The 27,596-nt window shown below is 46.1% G+C and overlaps 1 protein-coding gene across 1 annotated transcript in view; it reads left to right on the plus strand.

The window, feature by feature from the left end:
• LOC145346404 (desmocollin-3-like) overlaps positions 1-25,092 on the plus strand; it is a 45,921-nt gene extending 20,829 nt beyond the window's left edge. The window contains exons 8-16 of the mRNA XM_080193557.1: positions 217-351; positions 2,984-3,169; positions 6,143-6,390; positions 9,458-9,600; positions 14,586-14,819; positions 17,242-17,466; positions 18,656-18,786; positions 20,178-20,513; positions 24,235-25,092. Of these exons, the coding sequence (XP_080049683.1) occupies positions 217-351; positions 2,984-3,169; positions 6,143-6,390; positions 9,458-9,600; positions 14,586-14,819; positions 17,242-17,466; positions 18,656-18,786; positions 20,178-20,513; positions 24,235-24,423 (1,827 nt within the window). The 3' untranslated portion in view covers positions 24,424-25,092. The remainder of the gene's footprint in view (positions 1-216; positions 352-2,983; positions 3,170-6,142; positions 6,391-9,457; positions 9,601-14,585; positions 14,820-17,241; positions 17,467-18,655; positions 18,787-20,177; positions 20,514-24,234) is intronic.
• The last annotated feature ends 2,504 nt before the right edge of the window (positions 25,093-27,596 follow it).

Here is a 27,596-nt window from a genome sequence, read left to right on the forward strand (position 1 = left end):
GGGCTTGGAGGGCCGAAGGGCCTGTTTCTGTGCTGTACTGTCCTTTGTTCTTAATGGTGTAGATCAGCTGTAATCTTGTTGGAAGTTGGACCAGGATCAGTGAGACCAAATGGTTTGTTCTGCCTTGTGCAAACACCAAAATGCGCGTGTGATTTTGAAGTTTGCCGTTTGGAAATTGCATGCACCGCTTTATCTTTGCACGTTCGATGTTCTTAGGAACAGGACACTTACACCCTCATCGTCGAGGTTCGAGACATGGATGGGGCAGTTAACGGCTTATTTTCGACAGCAACTGTTCTTGTGCATGTTACTGATGCAAATGATAATCCTCCAACCTTCAGGACCTCCAAAGTAAGTCGCTGATGTCTGCGTAAAATAACCTACCCTTTTTTTGTTTGGATAAAGTGTGGTCGTTCTTCTGTGCTTGATGTGGGAATCGTAGAAACTTATAGCGTAGATCTAGCACAGTCAGCTCATCGTTCTTGGGCTATCCCTTTGGGGAGAGCTATTCAACTGGTCCCAGTTGCTCTGTCCTACCTCCACAACCCTGTAGTTTTCTATCCTCCTGAGTAAGTTATCCGATTCCCCAAATGAAAGTTATTATTAAATCTTCCTCTGCCTTTTCACGCTACAGGGTGTCACAGTGGTTCAGCACAGCTGCCTCACAGCACCAGAGACCTGAGTTCAATTCTGGTCTCGGGTGACTGTCTGTGTGGGGTCTGCACATTCTCCCTGTGACTGCCTGGGTTTCCTCCGGGTGCTCCGGTTTCCCTCCTTCCTTCCTACGCAGGTTAGGTTGTTTGGGTCTTGCTAAGGTATCCCTTTATGTCCAAAGATGTGCAGGTTAGGTGGATTGGCTGTGCTAAATTGACCCTTAGTGTCCAAAGATGTATAAATTAAAAGAATTAGCGGGGTAGATATGTGAGGTCACGGGATAAGCCTGGGTAAGAGTCAGTGCAGATTTGATGGGCCAAATGGCCTCCTTCTGCACTGTAAGGAATTCCATGATGCCGCATTGTAACATGAAACTAAATTCACTTCCTCCTTTCCCACTGCATCTCGCACAGTTTGTGCCCTCTGATTACTGAGCGCCCTGCTGCTAAAGACAAATTTCATTTGATTTATTCCCATCAAAATCCCTTGATGGTTTCAGAAGCTGCGACTAAATCTTAATCTCGGCTCTAAGGAGGTGTCCTTAGAATGTTTTATGATTTTCACTGCCTGAAGATGATAAATGTGGTCATTTCTACACTTTATCGTGAATTACCTTCTCATTTAATATTTATTAACTTTACATACGCAGTATAAACTTTTGGAAACTGGAGTTGGAAGTTGGTGCTTAACGTTTCAGAAATGCCCATTACTTTAACAAATGCATTAAACCAGTTTAGTTTCAGCCAAATAGCACTTAGAGCGATAGAATCCCTCCAGTGCAGAAAGAGGCCATTCAGCCCATTGAGTCTGCACTGACCACAACCCACCCAGGCCCTATTCCCGTAACCCCATGTTTTTACCCTGCTAATCCCACGATACTAGGGTCAATTAAATGGCCAATCCACTTAACCCGCACACTGCTGGATTGTGGGAGGAAACCGGAGCACCCAGAGGAAACCCACGCAGACCCTGGGAGAATGTGCAAACTCCACACAGACAATGACCCGAGGTTGGTATTGGACCTGGGTCTCTGGCGCTGTGAGGCAGCAGTGCTAATCCACCCTAATAAGTCATAGAGCAATATAGCACGGAAACAGGCCCTTTGGCCCAACTTTTCCATACCAATCATGGTGCCCTCTCAGTTAGTCCCAATTGCCGGCCTTTGGCCCATATCGCTTGAATGCTTCCCCATCCAGGTACTTATCCAAATGTCTTTTAAATGTTGCTATTGAACCCGCCTCAACCACTTTCTCCGGTGGCTCATTCCGCACACGCGTCATACTCTGCGTGAAGAAGTTACCCCTCAGGCCTCTTTTAAAAAAATCTTCCACCTGTCACCTTAAAACCAATGCCCCTCTAGTTTTCAATTCCCCTTCCCGGGGGGAAAAAAGGCCATGTGCATTCACCCTATCTATGTCCTGCATGATTTTACACACCTCCAAAAAAGCATTTGTTTTCCTTTTGGTTTTTTTTAATTCATTTATGGGATGTGGACATGTTTGGCTGGGCCAGCATTAAGTGCCCATTCCTAATTGCCCTTGAACTGAATGGTTTGGTTTGTTAGGCCATTTCAGAGAGTATGTAAGAGTCAACTGTATTGCTGTGGGCCTGGAGTCACACGCAGGCCAGACTGGGTAAGGGTGGCAGATTTCCTTCCCTCAAGGACATTGTAGTTGCGGTAACGTTTATTTCCAAGACCTAAGCAATGACTATCCAATCAAAAATTCTGAATTTTTTGCTTTATTTACCCCCCTCAAACCTATATTAACTGTACTGTATCATTGATCATGTTCTCACCATTAAGATTGAACAACTGTGTTGACTTAAATCGGAGCCTAAGTTTATAACACAAACTAGAAGCAGGAAGAGGCCATTCGGCCTCTCGAGCCTGCTCCACCATTCATTTTTGATCAGGACTGATCATCGAATTCAATATTCCACCCACCCCCCCCCCCCCCAATACCCCTCAATCCCTTTAGCCCCGAGAACTATATCTAGTTTCTTCTTGAAATCAGACAACGTTTTGGCCTCAAATACTCTCCGTGGTTGTGAATTCCACACGTTCACCACTCTCTCTGGGTGAAGAAATTCCTTCTTGATTTATTATTGTCACGTGTATTGGGATACAGTGCAAAGCATTGTTTCTTGCGTGCTATACAGACAAAGCATACCATTCATAGAGAAGGAAAGGAGAGAGTGCAGAATGTAGTGTCACAGTCATAGCTGGGGCGCAGAGAAAGATCAACTTAATGCGAGGTAGGTCCATTCAAAAGTCAATACATCCTCAAAGAATTGCAATAGAATGAGATAAATGTTTGTCTTGTTTCAGTTTACCATTGCCGTCAATGAGACGGTAAGTGACCTGATGATCCTCCGACTACCTGTAGAGGATAAGGATTTGGCAAACACAAAAGCTAGCAGAGCTGTCTTCACTATCATCAAAGGGAACGATCGTGGAAATTTCAAAATCACAACCGATCCCAAAACCAATGATGGCCTCCTGTACGTGGTAAAGGTAAGCTAATGGTGGTAGTGTTTGGTTCGAAGGATTTCTGCACCTGAGGTTTTTGGTGAAACGATCGCGAGACAATTTTAACAATCCCTTTTCATGCAAACAAGATCATATTTTGGTCTTAAGATGTATTTATTAGTCACAAGTAGGTTTATATTAACACTGCAGTGAAGTTACAGTGAAATTCTGCCCCCCACCCCCAGCATCACACTCCAGTGCCTGTTCTGGTCAATACATCTAACCGGCACATCTTGCACGCTGTGGGAGGAAACTGGAGGAAACCCACACAGACATGGGGAGAATGTGCAAACTCCGTACAGACAGTGACCCAAGCTGGGAATGGAATCTGGGTCCCCGGTGCTGTGAGGTAGCAGTGCTAACCACTGTGCTGCCTTTGAGGCCAAAGTTATTTTATCCAATGTGGATCGTTTGGGAGTTGCAGGTACCCCCCCCCCCCCACCCTTCTTTGAATCAATGCAGTCAAATTTATACCCCTCAAACCAGACCGAATCCAAGTTGCTAACCAGCCTTGACAGGTCCTGGTGCTGTACATCTCCTGGGCCTTTGACACCGTTGATTCTGGTTGTTCTGGTCCCCGCATTACTGTTCTGGTCCCCGCATTACAAGAAGGATGTGGAGGCGTTGGAGAGGGTGCAGAGGAGGTTTACTAGGATGTTGCCTGGTATGGTGGGGAGGTCCTATGAGGAGAGACTGAGGGATCTAGGGTTGTTTTCGTTGGGAAGAAGGCGGCTAAGAGGGGATCTTATTGAAACATATAAGATGATTAGGGGTTTAGATAGGGTGGATAGTGATAGCCTTTTTCCTCGGATGGAGAAAGCTAGCACGAGGGGGCATGACTTTAAACTAAGGGGGGGTAGCTACAGGACGGATGTCAGGGGTAGGTTCTTTACCCAGCGGGTGGTGAGGGATTGGAATGCCCTGCCTGCTGCAGTTGTAGATGCGTCTAGTTTGGGGGCGTTTAAGAGATCTCTGGATAGGTTTATGGACGAAAAGGGATTGGTATAGGCTAGTGGGTCATTGTTTTTGTAACTGGTCGGCGCAACATCGTGGGCCGAAGGGCCTGTTCTGCGCTGTAATGTTCTATGTCTATGTTCTATGATTGTATCACCATCATTTTACCTCCATTTGGTTTTAGTGTGTGCTCTCTGCATAAGAGCATGCACTATTTATTTTATTCAGAGATATAGACAAAGTACTGCAGGTGCTGGAATCTGAAACAAAAACACAAAATGCTGGAAAAACTCAGCAGGTCTGAAGAAGGGACTTGTAGAAACATAAAGCAGGAGTAGGCCATTCAGATCTGCTCTACCATTCACTGTAATCATGGCTGATCATCAAATTCAATGGGGTTGACTCTCAACCGCCCTCCGAAATGGCCTAGGAAGCCATCAGTTCGAGAGCAACTAGGGATGGGCAATAAATGTTGGCCAGCCAGCAATGTCCATGTTCCACAAATGAATGCTTTCTATGGTAGTGAATTCCACACATTCACCACTCTCTGAGCAAAGAAATTTCTCCTTACCCCAGTTCTAACAGGTTTACCACTTATCCTCAAACTATGACACCTAGTTTTGGACTCTGCCCACCATTCTTTCTGAATAATAGAATCGTACATTCTACGGGCATACAGAATCTTTCCTGTCTAACTGTTTAGAATTTTATAAGTTTTTTTTATGCGATCCAGTGTCTCTTTTCTAAACTCCAGTGAATATAATCCTAACTGACTTAGTGTCTCCTCATAACATAAGAACATAAGAAATAGGAGCAGGAGTAGGCCATCTAGCCCTTCGAGCCTGCCCCGCCATTCAGTAAGATCATGGCTGATCTGAAGTGGATCAGTTCCACTTTCCCGCTTTCTCCCCATAACCCTTAATTCCCTTGCCTACCAAAAACCTATCTACCCGTGTCTTAAATATATTTAGCGAGGTAGCCTCCACCACTTCAACGGGCAGAGAATTCCAGAGATTCACCACCCTTTGAGTGAAGAAGTTCCTCCTCAACTCCGTTCTAAACTGGCTCCCCCCCCCCCCCCCCACCACCACCACCTTATCTTGAGGCTGTGCCCTCTAGTCCTGAATTCCAGAGATCACCACCCTTTGAGTGAAGAAGTTCCTCCTCAATGCCGATCTGAACCGCAACCCCCCACCCCTTACTTTGAGGCTGTGCCCTCTAGTCCTGCTATCCTTTCTAAGCGGGAAGAATCTCTCTACCTCTACCCTATCCATCCCCTTCATTATCTTATAAGTCTCTATAAGATCCCCCCTCAGCCTTCTAAACTCCAACGAGTAGAGACCCAGTCTATTCAATCTCTTCTCATAGGCTAACCCCCTCATCTCCAGCATCAGCCTGGTGAACCTTCTAACAGGCTTGCCATCCCAGGAATCAACCTGGTAAATCTTCACTGTACTCCCTCTATAGCAAGGACATCCTTCCTCAGATAAGAACACCAAAACTGCACACGTTACTGCAGGTGTGGCCTCACCAGCACCCTGTACAATTGCAGTGGATTTAGCCTTGGCTTTATTCTCTCTCCACCAATGCTGCCATATCTGCTGAGTTTTTCCAGCATTTTCTGCTTTTGTTATCTTATTCTAAAACTGATTACCACAATGTTGCAAACTTCAGGTTAAAATTATTGGCATTGACCCAAATATAAGAGGGGAGGGAGATTTGGGTGGGGTGGGGATGGGTTGGGGGCTGGGTGGGGTGAGGTTAGGTGCAGAGGGGGTGGACGTTGGATGTGGGTGGGATGGGATGGGATGCGATGGAGGCTGGGGAAACTGCACTTGAATTTACGTAGTGCCTTTAAGGTAATGTGCCCACCCCAAAATGTTCAGTGCCATGGCTAACTGTGCTGGCCGTGATCCAAGGAATGAGTTATTTTGAGGTCCGTCTTGCAGGATTGCTTGGCTACTGAGGTGTTCACTGTTCACTGTGCACTGTCTTGATCTGTAGCCGCTGGATGCTGAGACAGAGTCAACTATCCCATTAGAAATTGCTGTGGAGAACCAAGTCCCTTTTGTCGGGAGTTCTGCCTCGAGGAAAACTGCTTCAGTGGTGATTAACGTGCAGGACGTGGACGAAGGTCCAGAATTTGAACCACTCGTCAAGCAATTCTGGATAAAGGAAAATGTGCCCCCGGAGACAGTTCTGGGATCTTATACGGCAAAGGATCCTGAAACTAAGAGCAGCAGTGGCATCAGGTAGGACCACCCCTTCCATCAATAGAACAAAAGCACTTTTGTCCATGGCTTCTTGCGAGAACTCGGGGTGTGGCAAAGCACATTGCAGCCAACGCAATCGTTCCTTACAAAGTGCATGAGTGTTGTAATGTAATAGGAAGCCAATTTTCACACAGCAAGTTTCCACAAGCAGCAACGACATGGGAACGAATGAACTGTCTGATGTAGGTTGATGGGGGAGTGCTGGCCAAGACAATGGTATTTTAACAGGGAATGTTATTTTTTTCACAAGTATTGATACGGTACTGTTTAAACATTATTTTCTTTATAAAAGTAGAGGTAAGCAATGGGCCTGGCTGTACTGGTATTATCGCTAGACTATTCGTCCAGAAACTCAGCTAATGTTCTAGGGACCTGGGTTCGAATCCCATCACTGCAGATGGTGATTCAATGTTTCAAAAAAAAAATCTGGAATTAAGTATCTACTGATAACCATGAACCAGTTGCTGATTGTCAAAAAATCCCATCTGGTTCACTAATGTCTTTTAGGGAAGAAAATAAGAACATAAGAACTAGGAGCAGGGAGTCGGCCATCTGGCCCCTCGAGCCTGCTCCACCATTCAATAAGATCATAGCTGGTGTTTTTGTGGACTCAGCTCCACTTACCCGCCCGCTCACCATAACCCTTAACGGTTCAAAAATTTATCCTTGCTTTAAAAACATTCAATGAGATAGCATCAACTGCTTCACCGGACAGGGAATTCCACAGATTCACAACACTTTTGTGTGAAGAAGTTCCTCCTGAGCTCAGTCCTAAATCTGCTCCTCCTTATTTTGAGGCCATGCCCCTGAGTTCTGGTTTCACCCGCCAGTGGAGACAACTTTCCTGCTTCTATCTTATCTATTCTCTTCATAATTTTTACACATTTTTCTAAGATCCCCCCACCCCCCTCACCCCACCTCTCATTCTTCTGAATTCCAATGTGCATAGTACATTAGAACATAAGAAATAGGAGCAGGAGTAGGCCATCTAGCCCTTCGAGCCTGCCCCGCCATTCAATAAGATCATCGCTGATCTGTCGTGGCTCAGTTCCACATTCCCGCCCTCTCCCCATAACCCTTAATCCCCTCGCTTATCAAAAACCCATCAACCCGCGTCTTAAAAATATTTAGCGAGGCAGCCTCCACCACTTCAACGGGCAGAGTCTGTCTGCTGTCCTTACCTGGTCTGTGACTCCAGAGTCACAGCAGTGTGTTTGACTCTCAGCTGCCCCTGTGCAACTAGAGATGGGCGATAAATGCTGGCCAGCCAGCAACGCCCATGTCCACTAATGAATCAAAAAAAAACGTAGGGCGGAGAGCATCTCGTTTCTGTCACCAGAATGATACAAAAAAAAAGTGTCCACCTAACCCACACATCTATGGACTGTGGGGGAAAACCGGAGCACCCGGAGGAAATTCACGCAGACACGGGGAGAGCGTGCAAACTCCCCACAGACGGTGATCCGAGGCTGGAATTGAACCTGGGTCTCTGGCGCTGTGAGGCAACAGTATTTGCCACTGTGCTGCGCAACATTGTAAAACAGCATATGATGCTCAGAGAGATTAAGCGAGGTGACCAAATGTTTGGCCGAGTAGAAGTTTTGAGGATCGTCTCACAGGGAGCAGTGGGCAGTGTAAGGGGATTCCAGAGTTTGGAGCCTAGGCAACTGTAAGTTCGTAAGTACGAGTTTATTGAATAAAGGCCTGTTCAAATGGAACAGCAGGCTTCTCATTAAACGTCCTTCGTGGTCGTGTTAACACACGAAAGGAGCTAACCTACGAAATGAGAACAGAAAATGCTGGAAAGTCTGGGCAGGTCTGACGGCATCTGTGGAGAGAGAACATAAGAAATAGGAGCAGGAGTAGGCCATCTAGCCCCTCGAGCCTGCCCCGCCATTCAATAAGATCATGGCTGATCTGAAGTGGATCAGTTCCACTTTCCCGCTTTCTCCCCATAACCCTTAATTCCCTTGCCTACCAAAAACCTATCTACCCATGACTTGAAGAGCTGATGTTTCAAGCCTGGATGATATTTATACTGTTAGCGAGGAGGTTGGGGAGGGGAAGGATGTGATTGACAAAGGTGTCAGAGACAAAAAGACACAGGGAATGTGAGTGGCGGTGTTCATGGCTAAGAAGGGTGCTGATAGCGGGCCCCCATTCGGAGATCAGGATGCGTAAATGGCAGAACAAAGGTAAGCAGAGAATCAAAGGGCAACCTGTGACATGTCCTTAGTGGGGTGGGTTGGGGGGGGAGGGGAGACAGTGGTAAGGGGAAAATATTGTCAGCAAGATTTTTTTAAAATGTGAAACAAAGGAAGAAAGAAAATAAATAAATAAGATGAAATAAAATAGTTGGAAATGAGGTGAAGGTAGGGGAGAGAGAAATTGGGTTCAACAACTTCAGACTTTGTACAGCCTTCCGGACTGTAAAGTGCCCAATCGGAAGGTGAGGTGCTGTTCCTCCAGTTTGTGTTGGGTTTTCATAGAATCCCTACAGTGCAAAAGAAAGTCATTCAGCCCACCGAGTCTGCACTGACCACAATCCAACCCGGGCCCTATTCCCATAATGCCACATATTTACCCTGCTAATCCCCCTAACACTAGGGTCAATTTAGCATGGCCAATCAACCTAACCCACACAACCCTGTTTTTCTGCTGGAACATTGGAAAAGACCAAGGATGGACATGAAGACAGGAGAGCAGGGTGGTGTGTTGAAGTGGCCAGAGACAAGGAGGTCTGGGTTTCACTTGCAGACAGACCGAAGATGTACTGCAAAGCCCTGGGCAATGGGTGAGGTGTTGGGTGTGATGGAGAAGCGGGATCGGGGTATCCCGGAGAGAACGGTCTCTGCGGAATGCTGACGGGGGGGGGTGTGGGGAATGAGGAGAAGAAATGTTTGGTGGCATCATGCTGGAGTTGACAGAATGGCGGAGAACCCTTTTGAATGAGGAGGCTAGTGGGGTGAAAAGTGAGGACAAGAGGGACCTTATGAAGATGTTATGAAAGATTATGAAATGTTGTATTTCTTGTTTGATTATCTAGATACATGGAGTTACTTGATCCTGCAGATTGGGTTTCCATCGATCCAAAAACTGGCAAGATCAAGACTACTGCTAAGCTGGATCGCGAATCTGACTATGTAAAAAATAATAAGTACAATGTTACGGTGCTGGCCATCGAAGATAGTAAGTACAAATTTAATGCACGTTTTTTGTACTTTAATTCATTGACTGTTGGAAAAAGTAAGCTGACTTAGTAGATTTCCTCAATAACTAAATGGCAGTCGAGAAGGTGATTTATTTCTTGATCAAAAGGTTAGGTTTGCTCCTTTAGCTGTACAGACAGTTCACTTTATGAGCATGTGAATTGGCAGCTGGAGTAGGCCACTCGGCCCCTTGAGATTGCTCTCCCATTTCACTAAGATCATGGTTGATCAGGTTGTAACGTCCTACCTAGCCCCGATAATCTTTCACCTCACTTGCTCAACAAGAATCTTTCTACCTCTGCCTTAAACGGAAATTCTGCTTCCATTACCTTTTGAGGAAGAGAGTTCCAAAAACACTCAAACCAATGGGTGAGTCCTTCTTTCTAAACGTGGTCCCTCCATAGATGGAATCCATACAATCCCTATAGTACGGAAGGAAACCATTTGACCCATCGAGTCTGCATTGACTACAATCCCATCCAGGACCTATTCCTGTAATCCCAAATATTTACTTAAGATACGTCCTTAGTGGGATGGGGAAACAGTGGTCAGGGGAAAAATATCATAAGATTTAAAAAAAAGAAAAACAAAGGAAGAAATGAAAATAATAAATAAGATTAAATAAAATAATGACACTAGGGTCAATTTAGCACAGCTAATCAATCTAACCAGCACATCTTTGGACTGTGGGAAGAAACCGGAGCACCCAGAGGAAACCCACGCGGTCACAGGAACAGGCCCTTCGGCCCTCCAAGCCTGCACCGACCATGCTGCCCAACTCAACTAAAGCCCCCTACCCTTCCGGGGACCATATCACTCCATACCCATCCTATTCGTGTATTTGTCCAGATTATATCACCATTGTATCTGGTTCCACTGCCTCCCCAAACAGTGAGTTCCAGGCACCCACCACACTCTGTAAAAAAAAAAGAAAAAATCTGCCCCGTACATCTCCTTTAAACCTTACGCCTCGCACCTTAAACCTGTGTCCCTTAGTAATTGATTCTACCAGCCAGGGAGAAAGCTGGCTATCCACTCTGTTCATACCTCTCATAATCCTGTAGACTTCTATCAGGTCACCTCTCAACCTCTGTCATTCCAGTGAGAACAAACCAAGTTTCTCCTCATAGCTAATGCCCTCCATACCAGGCAACATCCTGGTAGATCTTTTCTGTACCCTCTCCAAAGCCTCCACATCCTTCTGGTAGTGTGGCGACCAGAATTGAACACTATATTCCAAATGTGGCCTAACTGAGGTTCTATAAAGTTGCAACATGACTTGCCAGTTTTTAAACTCAATGCCCTGGCAGTTGAAGGCAAGCATGTCATATGCCTTCTTGACTACCTTCTCCACCTGCATTGCCACTTTCAGTGACCTGTGTACCTGTACACCCAGATCCCTCTGCCTATCAATACTCTTAAGGATTCTGCCATTTACTGTGGTTTTTCTAGTTGTATTAGACGTAGATTTGTCTGAATTAAACTCCATCTGCCATCTCTCCGCCCAAATCTCTAACTGATCTACATGCTGAGATATCCTCTGGTCCTCATCGCTATCCGCAAATCCACCAACCTTTGTGCCAAGAACATGCAAACACCAGACAGTGACCCAAGGCTGGAATTGAACCCAGGTCCCTGGTGCTGTGAGGCAGCAGTGCTAACCACTGTGCCACCGAAATGGGAATCCCCATACCGGGAGTCGAACCTGGGCGAAAACCAGGAATCCTAACGGTTAGACCGTGTGGGGCACTAAAATAGATGCAACAAAATCAACGAGATGGGATTTGAAGCCACGTGTGCAGAAATTGTAGATTCTCCCACAAAAAGAAACTCCCTCTCTACATCCACCGCAAGATCTTGTATGTGTGAATCAAGTTGCTTCTTACTGTTCCAAACTCTAGTAGCTGCAAGCCTAGCCTGTCCGTCCAACCCACCCATTCCAGGTGTCAGTTTAGGAACCCTTTCCTGAACTGCTTCTAATGTAGTTGCGTCTCTCCTTAAATAAGGAGGCCAGTGCTGCACAGTCCAACGTGCAGGGAGCACTCACAAGGCAAGGAAATAGACAATGAATGGTAGGATGCTCAGAAATGCAGGGGCCCCAGAGTGACTTTGCATTCATGTCCGTAGATCCTTGAAAGCAGGTAGATGAGGTGGATAGGAAGGCGTATGGTGAAACTTGCCTTTATTGGTTGAGGCATAGAATATAAGAGCAGAGAGGCTATGATGGAGCTGTTTGTTTTTGGGGCCTCAGCTGAGAGTTCTGCTCCATCAGGGTTCTGAGTGCGGCCCACGAGATGTTTTATTGAATGTTGCCCGGGCGCAGGGTTGCCGCGTTCCACAAGTTTCCGTCCATGTGGCTTTTTCTTCCTGCCGGTGTGGCTAAAGTGACTCGCACGTAAAGCGAGGGTGAGTGAAGTGAGGTGGGGGCTGATTGCTCACAACACTGACCGTGAGAGGCGTGCGCTCCCTCTGGGTCCAATCAAGTGTAAATATTTATTTTGGTGCCGGTTCTATTAATGCATAAATAATTAAGCATTTTCTATGATTTGTTATTAACTATTTGCGTGTTTCAAATGTATTCAGCCTTATTCAGGGGGCCATGGGTTGGTGAATAAGCCTGATTTAACCTTGAGGTTCACTGAGAGGGAGGAGAGCCCCCCACAGGGCCCACTCCTGCAACCCAAGTTGAATCTTTTTAAAGCTCGTTGAGTGTTTTTAAGGCACGGATAGATACATTTCTGAATAGCTGAGGGATGAAGGGTTACGGTGAGTGAGTGGGTAAGTGGAGCTGAGTCCACAAAGAGATCAGCCATGATCTTATTGAATGGCGGGGCAGGCTCGAGGGGCCGACTCCTGCTTCTAGTTCTTAAGTTGTCCGTCGGTTATCCAACTGGTGGAATTTAGGAGTCCGCAATTTCATTTTTATTTCTTCCAACCTGCACAGGGGACACCAATTAACTTAATTGATTGAAATGAAGGAACTACCCCTTTTTTTTTCCTGGAAGTTAAATGTGTTTTGCCCAGTGGTGGTGTCCAACAAATTCTAAATAACTGGAAAATTGACTCAATAAGTTGCCAATATTTTGTACGAGGGATGGCCCAAGATTCTCTTGTTAATCAGGAAATGGACAGAAAATAGCTGCGGCAAATGTAAGGCCTGATTGTAGCTTTTTAGCTTCCTGATTTAAAGCTGAGGCCTCTATTCTTTAAGATGAATGGATAGAATAGAATCCCCACAGTGCAGAAGGAGGCCATTCAGCCCATCGAGTCTGCACCGACCACAATCCCACCCAGGCCCCATTTTCATTCACCCCCATGCATTTTACCCTATATCTGATCTCCTTGACACTAGGGGATCAGTTTAGCATGGCCAATCCACCTAACCCGCGCGTCTTTTGGAGCGTGGGAGGAAATCGGAGCACCCGGAGGGAACCCACGCCGACACACGGGGAGAACGTGCAAACTCCACACAGACAGTGACCCGAGCCGGGAATGGAACCCGGGTCCCTGGCTCTGTGAGGGCAGCAACGCTAACCAGCGACGCCCGTGTTCCACGAATGAATTTTTTTTAACAGAAGTGGGGGGTGAGAGAGCGTGCCGTTGATTTAGAAGATCAGCTGCGACATAGAATGGCAGAGCAGGCTCAAAGGGCTGAATGGCCTGCCGCTATTTTCTATGTTTCTTTAAGCTTTAGCTAGTGCAGCTGCTTAACCTCTCCAGTCCCCTCAGCAAAAGGAGAATGTCCCACCACCCCTCAGTCACCCTGCGTGTTGAAGAACATGTTAGTTTCCTCTTATTGACCTGGTATTGCTAACATACAATATTTAAAAAAAAAAAGCACTGGATGATTTGCATTTCTTTCCCTTGCACACTGTTACACCAAGTCTATCCACACACGGGAAGGAGGGGGGGGACCATTGCATGGCCCCCAGTATGTTTAGGAACAGGAGTATGCTAGCCAATACAACGAGCCAATTCTGCCATTTAATCATTGAATCATACAGTGCAGAAGAGGCCCTTCGGCCCATTTGAGTCTGCACTGACAACGCGTGAAACACCTGACCTCCCATTTAACCTCATTTACCAGCACTTGACCAAGCTGTGCCTTGACTCCCACTTAACTACCTGCTTCGAGTCAACTGTTTCAACATAGAATTCCTGGGATGCTGGAACAAACCACGCCTGGATTCCTGCACTGTAGCTCTTCGAACATAGAACTTAGAATCTTACAGTGCAGGAGGGGGCCATCTGGCCCCAGAAGTCCACACCAACCACAATCCCATCCAGGCTGTATCCACACAATCCCACTTATTTGTCCAGCTAATCCCCCAACACTAAGGAGTAATTTAGGGGCGGCACAGTGGTTAGCTCTGCTGTCTCACAGTGCCAGGGACCCAGGTTCGATTCCCCGCTTGGGTCACTGTCTGTGTGGAGTTTGCATGTTCTCCCCGTGTCTGCGTGGGTTTCCCCTCGGTGCTCTAGTTTCCTACCACAGTCCAAAGATATGCTGGTTGGGTGTGTTGGCCTTGCTAAATTCTCCTCCAGTGTACCTGCACAGGTGCTGGAGTGTGGCGACTAGGGAATTTTCACAGTAACTCCATTGCAATGTGAATGTAAGCCTACTTGTGACCAACAAATAAACTGTAAAAGCATGGCCAATCAACCTAACCAGCACATCTTCCGGACTGTGGGAGGAAACCAGAGCATCCGGAGGAAACCCGCGCAGACATGGGGAGAACGCGTAGACTCCGCACAGGCAGTGATCCATGCTGGAAATCGAACCCGGGTCCCTAGCACTGTGAGGTAGCAGTGCTAACCACTGCGCCACCATGATGGGCCGTCCAAATGAACTCGTCCGAACATGATCTTGTCTCTTTTCGTACAGCTTGAAACATTTTTGAGGTTTTTAGAGGAAAGTTTTGTATTTCACTGCTTTTTGGTTGTTTTTTCTGTTTTGTTACATAGGAGTTCCTGCAAGAACTGGGACTGGAACTGTGATCATAAACCTGAGTGACGAGAATGACAATATTCCAATCATTGACAATAGTCATTTGTATATATGTGAGAACGGAATCCGCCAATTTGCGAATATATCGGCTAAGGATCTTGATGCGTCGCCCAATTCGGCTCCATTCACCTTTCTGCTTCCAGAGAGTCCACCAGAGATTAGAAAAAAGTGGTCCATCTTCGAGAAAATGGGTATGGCTTTTTTTAAACCGTATCTCCGTTTCTGTAGTTGTGTAGAGTCTGATATTTCAGTGGACGTGAGCAGTGCCCATCACCGAATGCCACTTTGCACAACTGAAATCGAAAAACAGCACAGTGGCGCAGTGGTTAGCACTGCTGCCTCTCAATGCCAGGGACCCAGGTTCAATTCCTGGCTCGGGTCAATCCTCTGCATTCTCCCCGTGTCTGCGTGGGTTTCCTCCGGGTGCTCCGGTTTCCTCCCACAGTCTGAAAGACGTGCTGGCGAGGTGGATTGTCCGTGCTAAATTGCCCCTTGGTGTCAAAGGGATTAGTAGGGTAAATATGTGGGGTTATGGAGATGAGGCCTGGATGGAATTGTTGTCAGTGTTGGCTCAGTGGGCTGAATGGCCTCCTGTGCTATAGAGATATTTGAAAATCTGTAAATGTTTTAAGTTACATTGCGTGCGTGTATGCCATCAACGCTATCCAGAACTTATCAGTAACTACTGCATTCTTGACTGTTACCCTGTGAAATATTGGATCGGCTCAGCAGATTTGGCAGCGCATGTTTGGGAAAGTCGTTTTGGGTCTGAATGACCCTTCTCTGGAATGTATTTGCTTTGATTTCACCTGCAAGTGTCTTGCCTTTAATTTAGTCTTGTGTTCGTTTGATGTTTTATTTACTGTGAAGGTTGACAGTCAAGGATGCAGTAGTTACTGATAAGTTCTGGAGAGTGTTGGTAGTGTGCATGCATGTTGTGCAGAGTCAGTGAGTGTGATTTTTAGCCGTATTGTCTTGAAATGGCAGACCAAGCTCGAAGAGCTAAATGGCCTACTCCCTGTTCCTATTTCTTATGAGTATTTGATGTGGGAGCATTTGTCACGCCTGTATTTTTTTTAGAGCTTGCCTTTCCCCAGCTGACATCTGTGTCAAAAGTTCATTGCACTTGGATGTGGCAGATGATACGTGAATTTACCTTGGTTTAAAGTAAAGCTTGTTTATTAGTCACAAGTAGGCTTACTATGGTTACTGCGAAAATCCCCTAGTCGCCACACTCGGGCGCCTGTTCAGGTAGACTGAGGGGGAATTTAGCACGGCGTATGGACCTAACCAGCACGTCTTTCAGACTGTGGGAGGAAACCGGAGCAGCTGGGAGAAACCCCGCGTGGACACGGGGAGAACATGCAGACTCCGCACAGAACAGTGACCCAAGCTGGGAATTGAACCCAGGTCCCTGGCACTGTGGGGCAGCAGTGCTAACCACTATGCCACCGTGTCACCCCTTTGCAAGGTAGAAAGTAAATGTTGTGGGTGAAGCGCTAGTGGCACAGCGGTTAGCACTGCTGCCTCACAGCTCCAGCGACCTGGGTTCAATTCCCGGCTCGGGTCACTGTCTGTGTAAAGTTTGCACGTTCTCCTCGTGTCTGTGTGGGTTTCCTCCGGATGCTCCGGTTTCCTTTTACGTCCACAGGCGATTCGGTCCGCCTTGTTGGCCAACAAGGGGCTTATACACGCGGTGGGTCGTGCGAGGGCTGCTCTTGGATGTTGCTTCGAGAGTTGCCTAGTGCTTCACGTCCGTTAGTGTACGCTTAAACTGGACCAACTGACGGGCAACACGACAGCTCAGTGACTATCACTGTTTGCTGTGCAGTTACAGGGACCTGAGTCGGATCTCCGGCTTGGGTCATTGCCTGTGGGAGTCTCCCCGTGCTTGCGTGGGTTTTCTCCGGGTGCTCCGGTTTCCTCCCACACCCCAAAAACGTGCTTTTAGGCTGATTGGCGTCAATAAATTGTCCCTGAATTGGATCTCCCTTAATCTGACGCACATATAATTCCCTAAATTTCCACCCCCCTCTATTGCGAAGTTCCATTAGAGGTAGACCAAAACGTCGACGAGCGACAAAAGGCTTGAATAAGGCACTCACTGAGTGTTAAAATGGACGGCATGTGCTTGTGGGGCCGAAGGGCCTGTTTCCTGTGCTGTGCTGTTCTTTGTTCCCCTCTCTGTCTGAAAGACGTGCTGGTTAGATGGATTGGCCACGCTAAACTCTCCTTCAGTCCACCCAAACAGGCACCGGAGTGTGGTGACTTGGGGACTTGCACAGTAACTTCGTTGCAGTAAGCCTACTTGTCCCACTATTTTTAAAAAAAAACTTGGGTGGCACTTGAACAGGTTTTCCTGCTCATGTTAATTGCTGGTTACATAGAGTTCGTTGTAAATTATGGTTTTGCACCTAACAATCTGTGTGCGCTTTTAGTTTCCGAGCATAGTGTATAATTCATCAGGGGTTTCACAAGATATTTTCAGTAACCCTTTCGCAAGGAGTGATAAGTCCAGTGTGGCATTTTACGTTTGCAACCTGGAAGAAATTGTATGGTTTCATGAAGTGTGGATTTGCCACCTCCAGCTCATCACAATCTCGTGTCTTTCAGCATCCTACGCCTACCTAAAACCGGTCGATAGACTTCCTCCAGGTTATTATGAAGTTCCTGTCATGATTCAGGATCAACAGCACCAGGGCAAACTACATACCGTGAAAATTACAATCTGTCACTGCCTCAACAATGAAAACTGCACCGAAAAGCTTGTAGCTAAAAATGCCGTCCTTGGCGGAATGGGAATCCTGGTCATGATGTTGGCCGCGCTGTTGCTGCTGTGTGAGTTTCAAGAGTTTGCCTAGCCTTTTTTCTTTTTAGAAGTTTCTATTCCCACAGAGCTAAGGGGGAAACAAAGCAAAACCAAGGGTTTCCCGATTTTATTCGGTGGCACTACTTAAGGCAGTGAACACGGGGTAATTGTCACGGTTTTCAGTAGTTCAGTCATCAATGGGGAGACGTTGGCATAGTAATGTGGGCGGCACGATGGCACAGTGGTTAGCACTGCTGCCTCACGGCGCCCGGGTTCAATTGCAGCCTTGGGTCACTCTCTGTGCGGAGTCGGCACGTTCTCCCCCCGTCCGTGCGGATTTCCTCCCACGATCCAAAGATGTGCAGGTTAGGTTGTTTGGGCCGCTGCTCAATTTACCCCCTTGTGTCCAAAGATGCATGAGTTAAGTAGGTTGGCCATGCTAAATTTCCCCATAGTGTCCAAAGATGTACAGGTTAGGGGTTTAGCGAGGGAAATGTGTCGGGTCACTGGGTAAGCTGGGTAAGGGTCACTGCAAACTCGATGGGCCAAATGGCCGCCTCCTGCACTGTAGGGATGCTATGATTGTGGGTTAGGTGGATTGGCCATGCTAAATTGCCCCTTAGCATCAAGGGGAACTAGGTATGTGGGGTTATGGGGATAGGCCCTGGGTGGGACTGTTGTTAGTGTAATCCTGATGGCTGAATAGCCTCTTTCTGCACTGTAGGTATTCTCTGAATGCCTGGGCCACTTCCTTAGGTATGTTCAAATCCCAGCATGGCAGCTAATGGAATTTGAATTCAATTAATACATTCAATTGACTAAAATCTGGAATGAAAGCTTATCTCAGTAATGTCCCAGAACTGCCATTGATTGTTGCAAACACCCATTTTATGTTTAGTTTTTACTTCATTTATGGGTTGTGGGCATTGCTGGCTGGGTCAGCATTTATTGCCCTTGAACTGAGTGACTTGCCGCACTATTATTAAGAGTTACTGTGGGTCTGGAGTTGCACATAGGCCAGACTAGGTAAGGGTGGCAGATTTCCTTTCTTAAAGGACATTCCATGAACCCAGTTGGTTTTTCCTGCGATCAATGATCAATTTTTCTTATTGATTTCAAGTTCCTCCATCTGACGTGGAGGGTTTCGGACCCTGATCTCTCTAGAGTATTACCTTAATCTTAAAAGTGCATAATAATCCTCTCTCATATTCTTAACAGGTTTACTCCTGGCAGCATTTGCATTTTATTGTGGTGGTGACCAAAAGAAAAAACTTCCGTTAAATCCCGATAATCAATATCACGAAAACCTCCTTACCTTCAATGAAGAGGGCGGTGGCCAGCAAGACAAGGTGGGGTATTGCTATTCTCTGCGTCTCTCACCTAGTTCAGTAGCTAGTGACCTCACCTCTTTGTCACACTTGCCACCAAATCCAGGTTCTCACTTATTCTTCGATGCCTTTTAGAAGGAGGTTGTTAAACAGGGGCACAGCGTGAAAACCAAAGATCTCATGGCACTGTCCCAGTATCTGGGCCAGATCATGTTTTTTTTTGGTATGTTATCTGGTCATTTATCAGATTGGTGTTTGTGGGAGCTTTCTGTGTAAAATAAATAAATAAATTGGCTGCTGCATTTCCTACGTCGCAGCAGTGGCCAGGCATGGCACTTGGACTGTACTGGCTAATCCAGGCTCGTTCTCTCCCCCGCCCCGGGTCTGGCACCATCTCACTACACAAGTTGGATGAGAGGCAGTGTCCTTGTAATGTTTTGTCCTCGTTGCCAATGTAACTACGCACACTCCAGACTTTGTCAGGAATCCAGTAAGTATTTGTCAGCGAGGCAAAGCTTGTAAGGAGGCTCACAACTCACTAGCTGCCCCAGTCTCCACATGCCTTCTAGATGTCTTCTGCCATAAGATCGCCCCAGTCCCTGGGGTGATAATCCACTCTCGGTCCCAGTTCGTCCCTCAAGCCAGGTTACCCTCTTCTGCTGTGCTGCCCTTAAAGGGACAATCACCACACTACTCCTGCCCATGTTTTAATTTGTACCAAGTTCCCTTTTTCTGTTACCCCTCGGTGCTCGCTTGGCCCCCCAACTAAGCAGCGTGTCTGTTTTAAAATTGATCATCTTTGTTTTCAAGTTCCTCACAATCTCTGTAAATCTCCCCAGTCTTGTACATCTGAGATATCTGTGCTGACGTCTGGAGCAATCTCAGTTGCTGAGACCTAAGGGCCGTACAGTGGCGCAGTGGTTAGCACTGCTGTCTTACGGTGCCAGCGACCTAGGTTCAAATCAAGCCCTGGGTGACTGTGCGAAGTCTGCATGTTCTCCCCGTGCCTGCGTGGGTTTCCTCCCACACTCCAAAGGTGTGCTGGTTAGATTGATTGATTGGCCATGGTATATCGCTCCTTAGTGTCAAACAATTAGCAGTGTAAATACGTGGGGTTACAGAGATCGGGCCTTGGTGAGATTATTGTTGGTGCGGGCCCAATGGGCCTCCTGCACTGTAGGGATTCTGTAATTCCTTCCCTAAACATCTCTGCCAATCTTCCCCTCTCCCTTTTTAAGGCGTACCTTAAATCCTACCTCTTAGAGCAAACAATGTGTAGCTTGATGTGCCCATGTAGCCCAGTATCACTTGTATTTATCATGTGAATTATGGTCGGTTGTTTTTACTTGATCAAGAATATTTATGGACTTGTAAAAATGCAATTCCCTAATTGCCGTGCTCCCATTTTTCAGAACCCTGATGCCCTGCAGATTCCTCTGTCTCGGAAAGATAACTTAACCTTGCCAAGTGACCAGCGTTCCGGTAACCAGGAAACAAACTTTGTGAAAGGGCAGTTTTCCACTCTTGGCTACTCGGGTGGCGCGACGGGAATGAGTGGTGGTATGATGAGGACAGAGGATGGGATGTTGAACGTCAACACTGGGCAGATTTATACAGAAACGAACATACAGACATTGCAGTCCCAGACCGACATGGCGAATACAAATTTGACCACGTTTGAGTCAAGTATACTGAGTCGCAGAAACAGTCACAACCTGATGGATGTGCTACGATCACAAGTTGATCAGGTAAATATGGAGTTCCCGCCATAAATTTAAGCTGTTACAGGGTTTAAAGCTTATTTATTAGTGTCATGGAGGGGCTTACATTAACACTGCAATGAAATTACTGTGAAAATCCCCTAGTTGCCACACTCTGGCGCCTGTTCGGGGTACACTGAGGGAGAATTTAGCATGACCAACGCACCCTAACCAGCACGTCTTTTGGACTGTGGGAGGAAACCGGAGCATCTAGAGGGAACCCATGCAGACACACAGACAACATGCAGACTCGGCACATAGAGTGATCCAAGTTGGGAACTGAACCGGGTTCCTGGCACTGTGAGGCAGCTGTGCTAACCACCATGCTGCCTCGATTATCTGTAATTTTCCTATATGTGACATAAGCATTTTTTATTTTTGCGGAGTGCCAGGAGGTGAGTTGGTGAGGAAAGTTTGAAGTGAATTTTTTTAAAAAAATTCTTTCATGAGATGTGGGCATCGCTGACCAGGCCGGCATTTATTGCCCATCCCTAATTGCCTTTGAGTTGAATGGCTTGAAGAGTCAACCACGCTCTGTATAGCTCTGGATTCATATGTAGGCCAGACCGGGTAAGGATGGCAGATTTCCTTCCCTAAAGGACGTTAGTGAACCAGGTGGGTTTTTGCCACAATCGACAATGGTTTCATCGTCATCAGTAGATTCTTAATTCCAGATTTGAACTGAATGCAAATTTCACCATTTGCCATGACGGGATTCAAACTGGGTCCATAAGACATAGGAACAGAATTAGGCCTTCAGCCCGTCGAGTTTGCTCCACCATTCGATCATAGCTGATAAGTTTCTCAACCCCATTCTTCTGCTTTTCCCCCATAATCCTTGATCCCTTTACAGTCAAGAACCTATCGATCTCTGTGTTAAAATGCCGTCAATGACCTGGGCTCCACAGCCTTCTGTGGCAATGAGTTTCATCGTTACTCAACCCTTTGGCTGAAGAAATTACTCTTCACCTCCGTTTTAAATGATCTCTTTATTCTGAGGCTGTGCCCTCGGATCCTAGTCTCTCCCACTAATGGAAACATCTCCCCCACATTCACTCTATCCAGGCCTTTCAGCATTCTGTAAGTTTCAATGAGATCCCCCCCTCATCCTTCTAAACTCCATTGAATACAGACCCAGGATCCTCAAACGCTCCTCATGTGTCAAACCTTTAATTCCTGGGATTGTTCTCGTGATCCTCCTCTGGACCCTCTCTAAGGCCAGCATTCCAGGAAGCATAAAAGAGAACACGCCTCCGTCTATATCAATGGGGATGAAGTAGAAAGGATCAAGAGCTTCACGTTTTTACGTGACCAGATCACCAACAACTTGTCCTGAAAACCCTCATGCTGACACTATAGTTAAGAAAGTCCACCAACGCCTCTGCTTTCTCAGAAGATTAAGGAAATTTGGCATGTCAGCTATGACTCCCAGCAACTTTTACACATGTACCATAGAAAGCATTCTTTCTGGTTGTATCACAGCTTGGTATGGGCTCCTGCTCTGCCCAAGACCACAAGAAACTACAAAGGGTCTTGAATGTAGCCCAATCCATCACATAAAACCAGCTTCCCATCCATTGACTCTGTCTACACTTTCTGCTACCTTGGCAAAGCAGCCAGCGTAATTAAGGACCCCACGCACCCCACCTTCTCTTCCACCTTCTTCCGTCGGGAAAAAGATACAGAAGTCTGAGTTCATGTACTAATCAACTCAAGAACAGCTTCTTCCCTGCTACTGTCAGACTTTTCAATGGACCTACCTGGTATTAAGTTGATCTTTCTCTAACCCTAGCTACGACTGTAACACAACATTCTGCACTCTCTCATTTCCTTCTCTATGAATGGTATGTTTTGTCTGTATAACACGCAAGAAACAACACTTTTCACTGTTAATACATGTGACAATAATAAATCAAATCAATGCACTTCCTTCCAGAGATACAGGACCCAAAATTGCTTGTAATATTGTAAATGTGGTCTCATCAGAGCCTCTTCAAACCACAGAGCATGACCCAAGGTCTTTGGATTGCTAGTTCCCTGATATTGCCACCAAACCAGAGCCTCCCCTAAATGGAGTGCTGATGGAAAAACGTTTCGTTAAGGCCTTTCATCTTGCACTCATCAGAACAATCACGAGAAAACCAATGTTGAGGAAACAACAGCTTTATACAGGATGAGAAAACAGTGCTAGTTGGTTGGCAAGTGGACTCTGGTAACAGTGTGGCCACAGAAAATACACCAATCGTTGTTTGAAAATTTAAACCAGGCAGTTTGACTCTGGTCAAGGCACAGCCCTGAGGAATGAACCAGTGAATAGCCCTCCGCCCACCTTGTTCTCCTTTCCTTTAACTACCTTTGAGAACATTTAGGTTTGTTTGGTAAGTAATGCATGTTGTTCCTTCAATCCACACCAGCTGACCCCTTTTTTTTATATTATTCATTGTGGGACATGGTAGTCTTGGGCTGGGCCAGCGTTTATTGCCCATCCCTAGCTGCCCGAGGACAGTCGAGAGTCAACCACATTGCTGTGCCTCTGGAGTCAAATGTAGGCCACACCAGGCAAGGCCAGCAGATATCCCTCCCTAAAGGACATTAGTGACCCCATGGACTTTTCTGACAATCGACAATGGTTTCATGGTCACCAGTAGATACTTAGTTCCAGATATTTTTTATGGAATTCAAATTCCGCCATCTGCTGTGGCAGGATTCGAACCCAGGTCCCCAAGAACATTAGCTGAGTTCCTGTATTAATAGTTTAACGATAATACCACCAGGCCATCACCCCCCGCTTCTTGTCCATAGTGCCTCATTCTTGAATTGGAAAGTCGGTTGCTTTTATTTCTGTTGTCAATATCACATTAGTTTGCCTGTATAGGAGACTTGGGTTATATCATTGCATTATGTTCCATAATAGACATTTCACAAAAGATTATTAATTTCAAACATCTGAAACTGACCCAAATGGGGAGGCGATGGCCTAGTGGTATTATCGCTAGACTGTTAATCCAGAAACTCAGCGAACGTTCTGGAGACCTGGGTTCGAATCCCGTCACAGCAGATGGTGGAATCTGAATTCAATAAAAAATATCTGGAATGAAGAATTGATTGACCGTGAAACCCTTGTGGATTGTGAGGAAAAACCCATCTGATTCACTAATATCCTTACCTGCCATCCTTATCCGGTCTGGCCTACATGTGACTCCAGAGCCATGGCAATGTGGTTGACTCTCAACTGCCCTCAGGCAACTAGGGATGGGCAATAAATGCTGGCCAGCCAGCGACGCCCATGTCCCACGAACGAATAAACAAAAGAATCTGCAATATAATAAAATGATACACTTTGGCATGTCAAAAAAAAGGAGCTTTGAGTTTGAACAAAGAAAATTACAGCACAAGAACAGGCCCTTCAGCCCTCCAAGCCTGCACTGACCACGCTGCCCGACTGAACTAAAACCCCTACCCTTCCAGGGTCCGTATCCCTCTATTCCCATCCTGTTCATGTATTTGTCAAGATGCTCTTTAAAAATCACTATTGTATCTGATTCCTCCACCACCACCCCCAGCAGTGAGAGCCAGGCACCCACCACCCCCTGTGTAAAATTTTAAAAAAAAACCTTGCCTCCAGAATGAAGTTGAAATGAATGTTTGTTTGGCTGTTCCTCCTGGAAAGGCTTACAGGTTTTTAACCTGACGTTTCGCTTTCCTCCAGGTTTATGAAGAAGAGGAGCTGCGAGAGGAGGTTTTCCCCGAAGATTACATACACGACTATCGATTTGAGGGAGCAGAGTCAGCCAATGGGTCCGTTGGCTGCTACAGTGATATGAGAGAGAATGTGGAGTACTTGAACAGTTTGGAACCCAGGTTTGGCCCCTTGGCCAGTATGACATTAAATAGATAACAACTACGACCCAACCTCAGAAACCGTGGCTTCTTTTTTTTTTGTATCTTGCGAGAGGTGTTTTGGAAATTTTGTGAAGGTGTTTCATTGGGCTCTTTTTGAAGGCAGTTAATGACTTGTGTTCTTTCCTGTACTTCCGTTGTACTAAACAAATACCAGATTGCTCCAATGGTAGAAATCTTCCAACAAACCTGCCTTGATTCAGCAATTGAATAATGCATTAGGAAGCTGGTTGCATTTGGCTTGAATGTGCAAGAGAATTAATCTTCTAAAATGTTCAGTGTTTCAAAATGTTGTTGCTGTTTGCTGGTGAGGGTCAGGATATGAACACAGGGCGAAACACACACAGCCTTGCCTTTCCACCCTTTGGGTGGAGCTTTAGCCTTGGAGTTGTGCTGGCTACACTTTAAACAAGTACGTTCCCGAAAATGATAAGTCCTGTCGTTAACGCTGGTGATCGAATGTCTTCCATCTCATACTGGTTTCAAATCACCCGAGTGAGATTTAATTCGTCAGCCTTGATTATTTTCTTTTTGTGCATGTTCGATTAATAAAAGTTAGGAGCAACTTTATCAAAGTTAGCTGATCTTGGCCTGAGCTTCGGTGACGTTGTATAGTTGTGGAGAAAGTGAATCAGCACCAGATTTCCTGTTCCAGCCTGTCTGTCTGTCTGTCGTATCATGAAGCTCTATTCAGGGAACTCGTGGATCCCTGCTTGGACTCACCTGAAAGTTGGAACAGGCGCCTGAGTAACGTAGTCCATGGGAGCGTGCCAGGGCGAGTTTAAAACCTTTTTGGGGGGAAGGGGGGAGGAGGGTTCAGTGCCGCTTCCTGTTCTTGCGGTGGGAGCTGTCTCTCCGAGGTAAACACAGTAAGAAGTCTCCCAACACCAGGTTAAAGTCCAACCAATTTATTTGATAGTAAACTCACAAGCTTTCGGGGTTTGCCCCTTTGTCAGGTGAATGCAGTGTTTGACTACTATCTCCGAGGCATACCCAGTCTGTCCGTCTTTACTATTTCTGGGGTGTAGGGGGCGCAAACACATTGTTCGCTGTGAGAAGGTAGCAGCTCCAGGTAATGACTTTAACGAGGTCCATGGGGTGGACCTGCTAAGAGTATGAGCTCCCTGATTGAGGTAGTTAATGCGGTCTAATCCTGGCGCCCTGCAAGGACCTATATAAGGTGGAGTGTCGGGGTTACCGGCACCCGGGGTGTATACACTGTATTGGAAAGTACCTATCTGAATGTTACTAACTATTGTAAGTAGACCTGCTGAAGGGACACTGGCCTTGTGGGAGTTATTTCAGGCATGCCTTCTTGAACTGATTTGCTAGCAGCATCTAGGTAGATGTTGTCCCTATGCTTTGTAAAATGTAAACACTTCTTGTTCAAGTTAGTAGTGTGACTCTTGTTGCTTTTCTGTTGGGTCTTTTTTTTGCCAGTTTAGCTAAGTTGAACTTTAATTTTTCAGGGGTGATGCAACCAAAGCCTCTTTCTGTCTGACTGTTTCAATTCCTTTTTTTTTAAGCCCCTCCCCCCTCCTTAAAACCTACCTCTTTGAACTGAGCCTTTGTTTATCTGGCCTAATATCTCCTCACATGGAACGGTGCTGAAATGTATTGTTTTTTTTTAAAATTCCTCTGAAGCGCCTTGGGGCATTTTGCTCTGTTGAAAGGTGCCATATAAATCCTTGTCATTACTGAAGTTCGACGACCAACAGGAAAGACCTGCCAACTGGATAAAAGGAGCGCTTTGAATAGCGTAACACTCCCCGTGTGGTTGGGTTATGTTGGAAAGAACTGCAGTTTGATTGGTAGGAGGGCTTCATTCTCTGTGGAAAAGTGCTGAATGTTGTCTTCCTTTTTAAAGAGAAATCTGAGGTTCAGCTTCAAGTTGCAGTATTGATAAGCTTTGTGTAAATTTACTGAGCTCTCGCTGTCTGCAACAAGGGCAAGTAGGCAGAAGTGAGACTTTGGTTGTCCCTGTTCTGTTCCTTTGAGTTAAGGTATAGACATCTTTGTGATGTAGCTATAAATAATATCTGCGGGGGGTACAGAGTAAAAATGTATTCATTTATGTTTGTAGCAAAGTTGCATGTAATGGAATTGTTCAGATGTGTGCTCCTGTTAACCTGCTGCCCCGTGGCACCGGGGACCTGGGTTCAATTCTGGCCTCGGGTGACTGCCTGCATAGAGTTTGCATCTTCTCCCCGTATCTGCGTGGTTTTCCTTCGGATGCTCCGGTTTCCTCCTACAGTCTAAAGACGTACAGGTTAGGGGAATTGGCCATGTTAAATTGCCCTTTAGTATCAGTTGGACCGTCAGGGTAAGTGCATGTTACTTATGGGGGAAAAGGCCTGAGTGGGAATATTGTTGTGCGGCCTGAATAGCCTCCTCCAGAACTATAGAGATTCTAAGGTCGGGTTTGGTTTGCTCAGTTGGCTGGACGGCTGGTGTGTGATGCAGAGTGAAGCCAACACCCGCGGGTTCAATACCTGTACCGGCTGAGGTTATTCACCAAAGCTTTCTCAACCCCCTTGCCCCTCACTTGAGGTGTGGTGATCCTCGGGTGAAATCACCACCAGTCTGCTCTCCCCCGCCCGCAAAGGGGAGAGCGGCCTATGGTCGCCTGGGATTATGACAACTTAATTACTTTTGACAGGCATTAGATTACAAAACCTTCCACGACAACCTTGGTGTAAATATCCGCCAATAATTTGGAAATGCTGTAAAGTAAACCTGTTGCTTGTGGCATCTGATCAAATGTGATATTATCTACTGTAGTGCCATGACTTTCACAGGTAGTGAACCAAAGTTGCATAAGATTGTGAGGTATCTGACAAGCTAAGGAAGCTCTGAATTTAACAATGAGTCACCTGAATGCTATGTTTGTTCAGAGTGGAGTTTGTGATGTACCGAGATATCTGACTTTTGTACATCTGTCAATGTATTTAAGATAAAGTTGATATTATACATTGTGACTGTCTGGGAGAGTATGATGAATTTGACACTTTTTTTTAACAAACATGTATTTCTTTATGAATACACCAAATAAAATGAATTCAGTGCTATATAATGTTTTCAGGTTTGACCATGTACATGGTTACTTTCTGATCCCTGGTCTTGCTGTCTGTAACTGAATTGATCTCAGCATCCCAACTTCCCATTTAATGA

Source organism: Carcharhinus amblyrhynchos, chromosome 8, assembly GCF_965287045.1.
Source record: "Carcharhinus amblyrhynchos chromosome 8, sCarAmb.v2.hapA, whole genome shotgun sequence".
Classification (NCBI taxonomy): domain Eukaryota; kingdom Metazoa; phylum Chordata; class Chondrichthyes; order Carcharhiniformes; family Carcharhinidae; genus Carcharhinus; species Carcharhinus amblyrhynchos.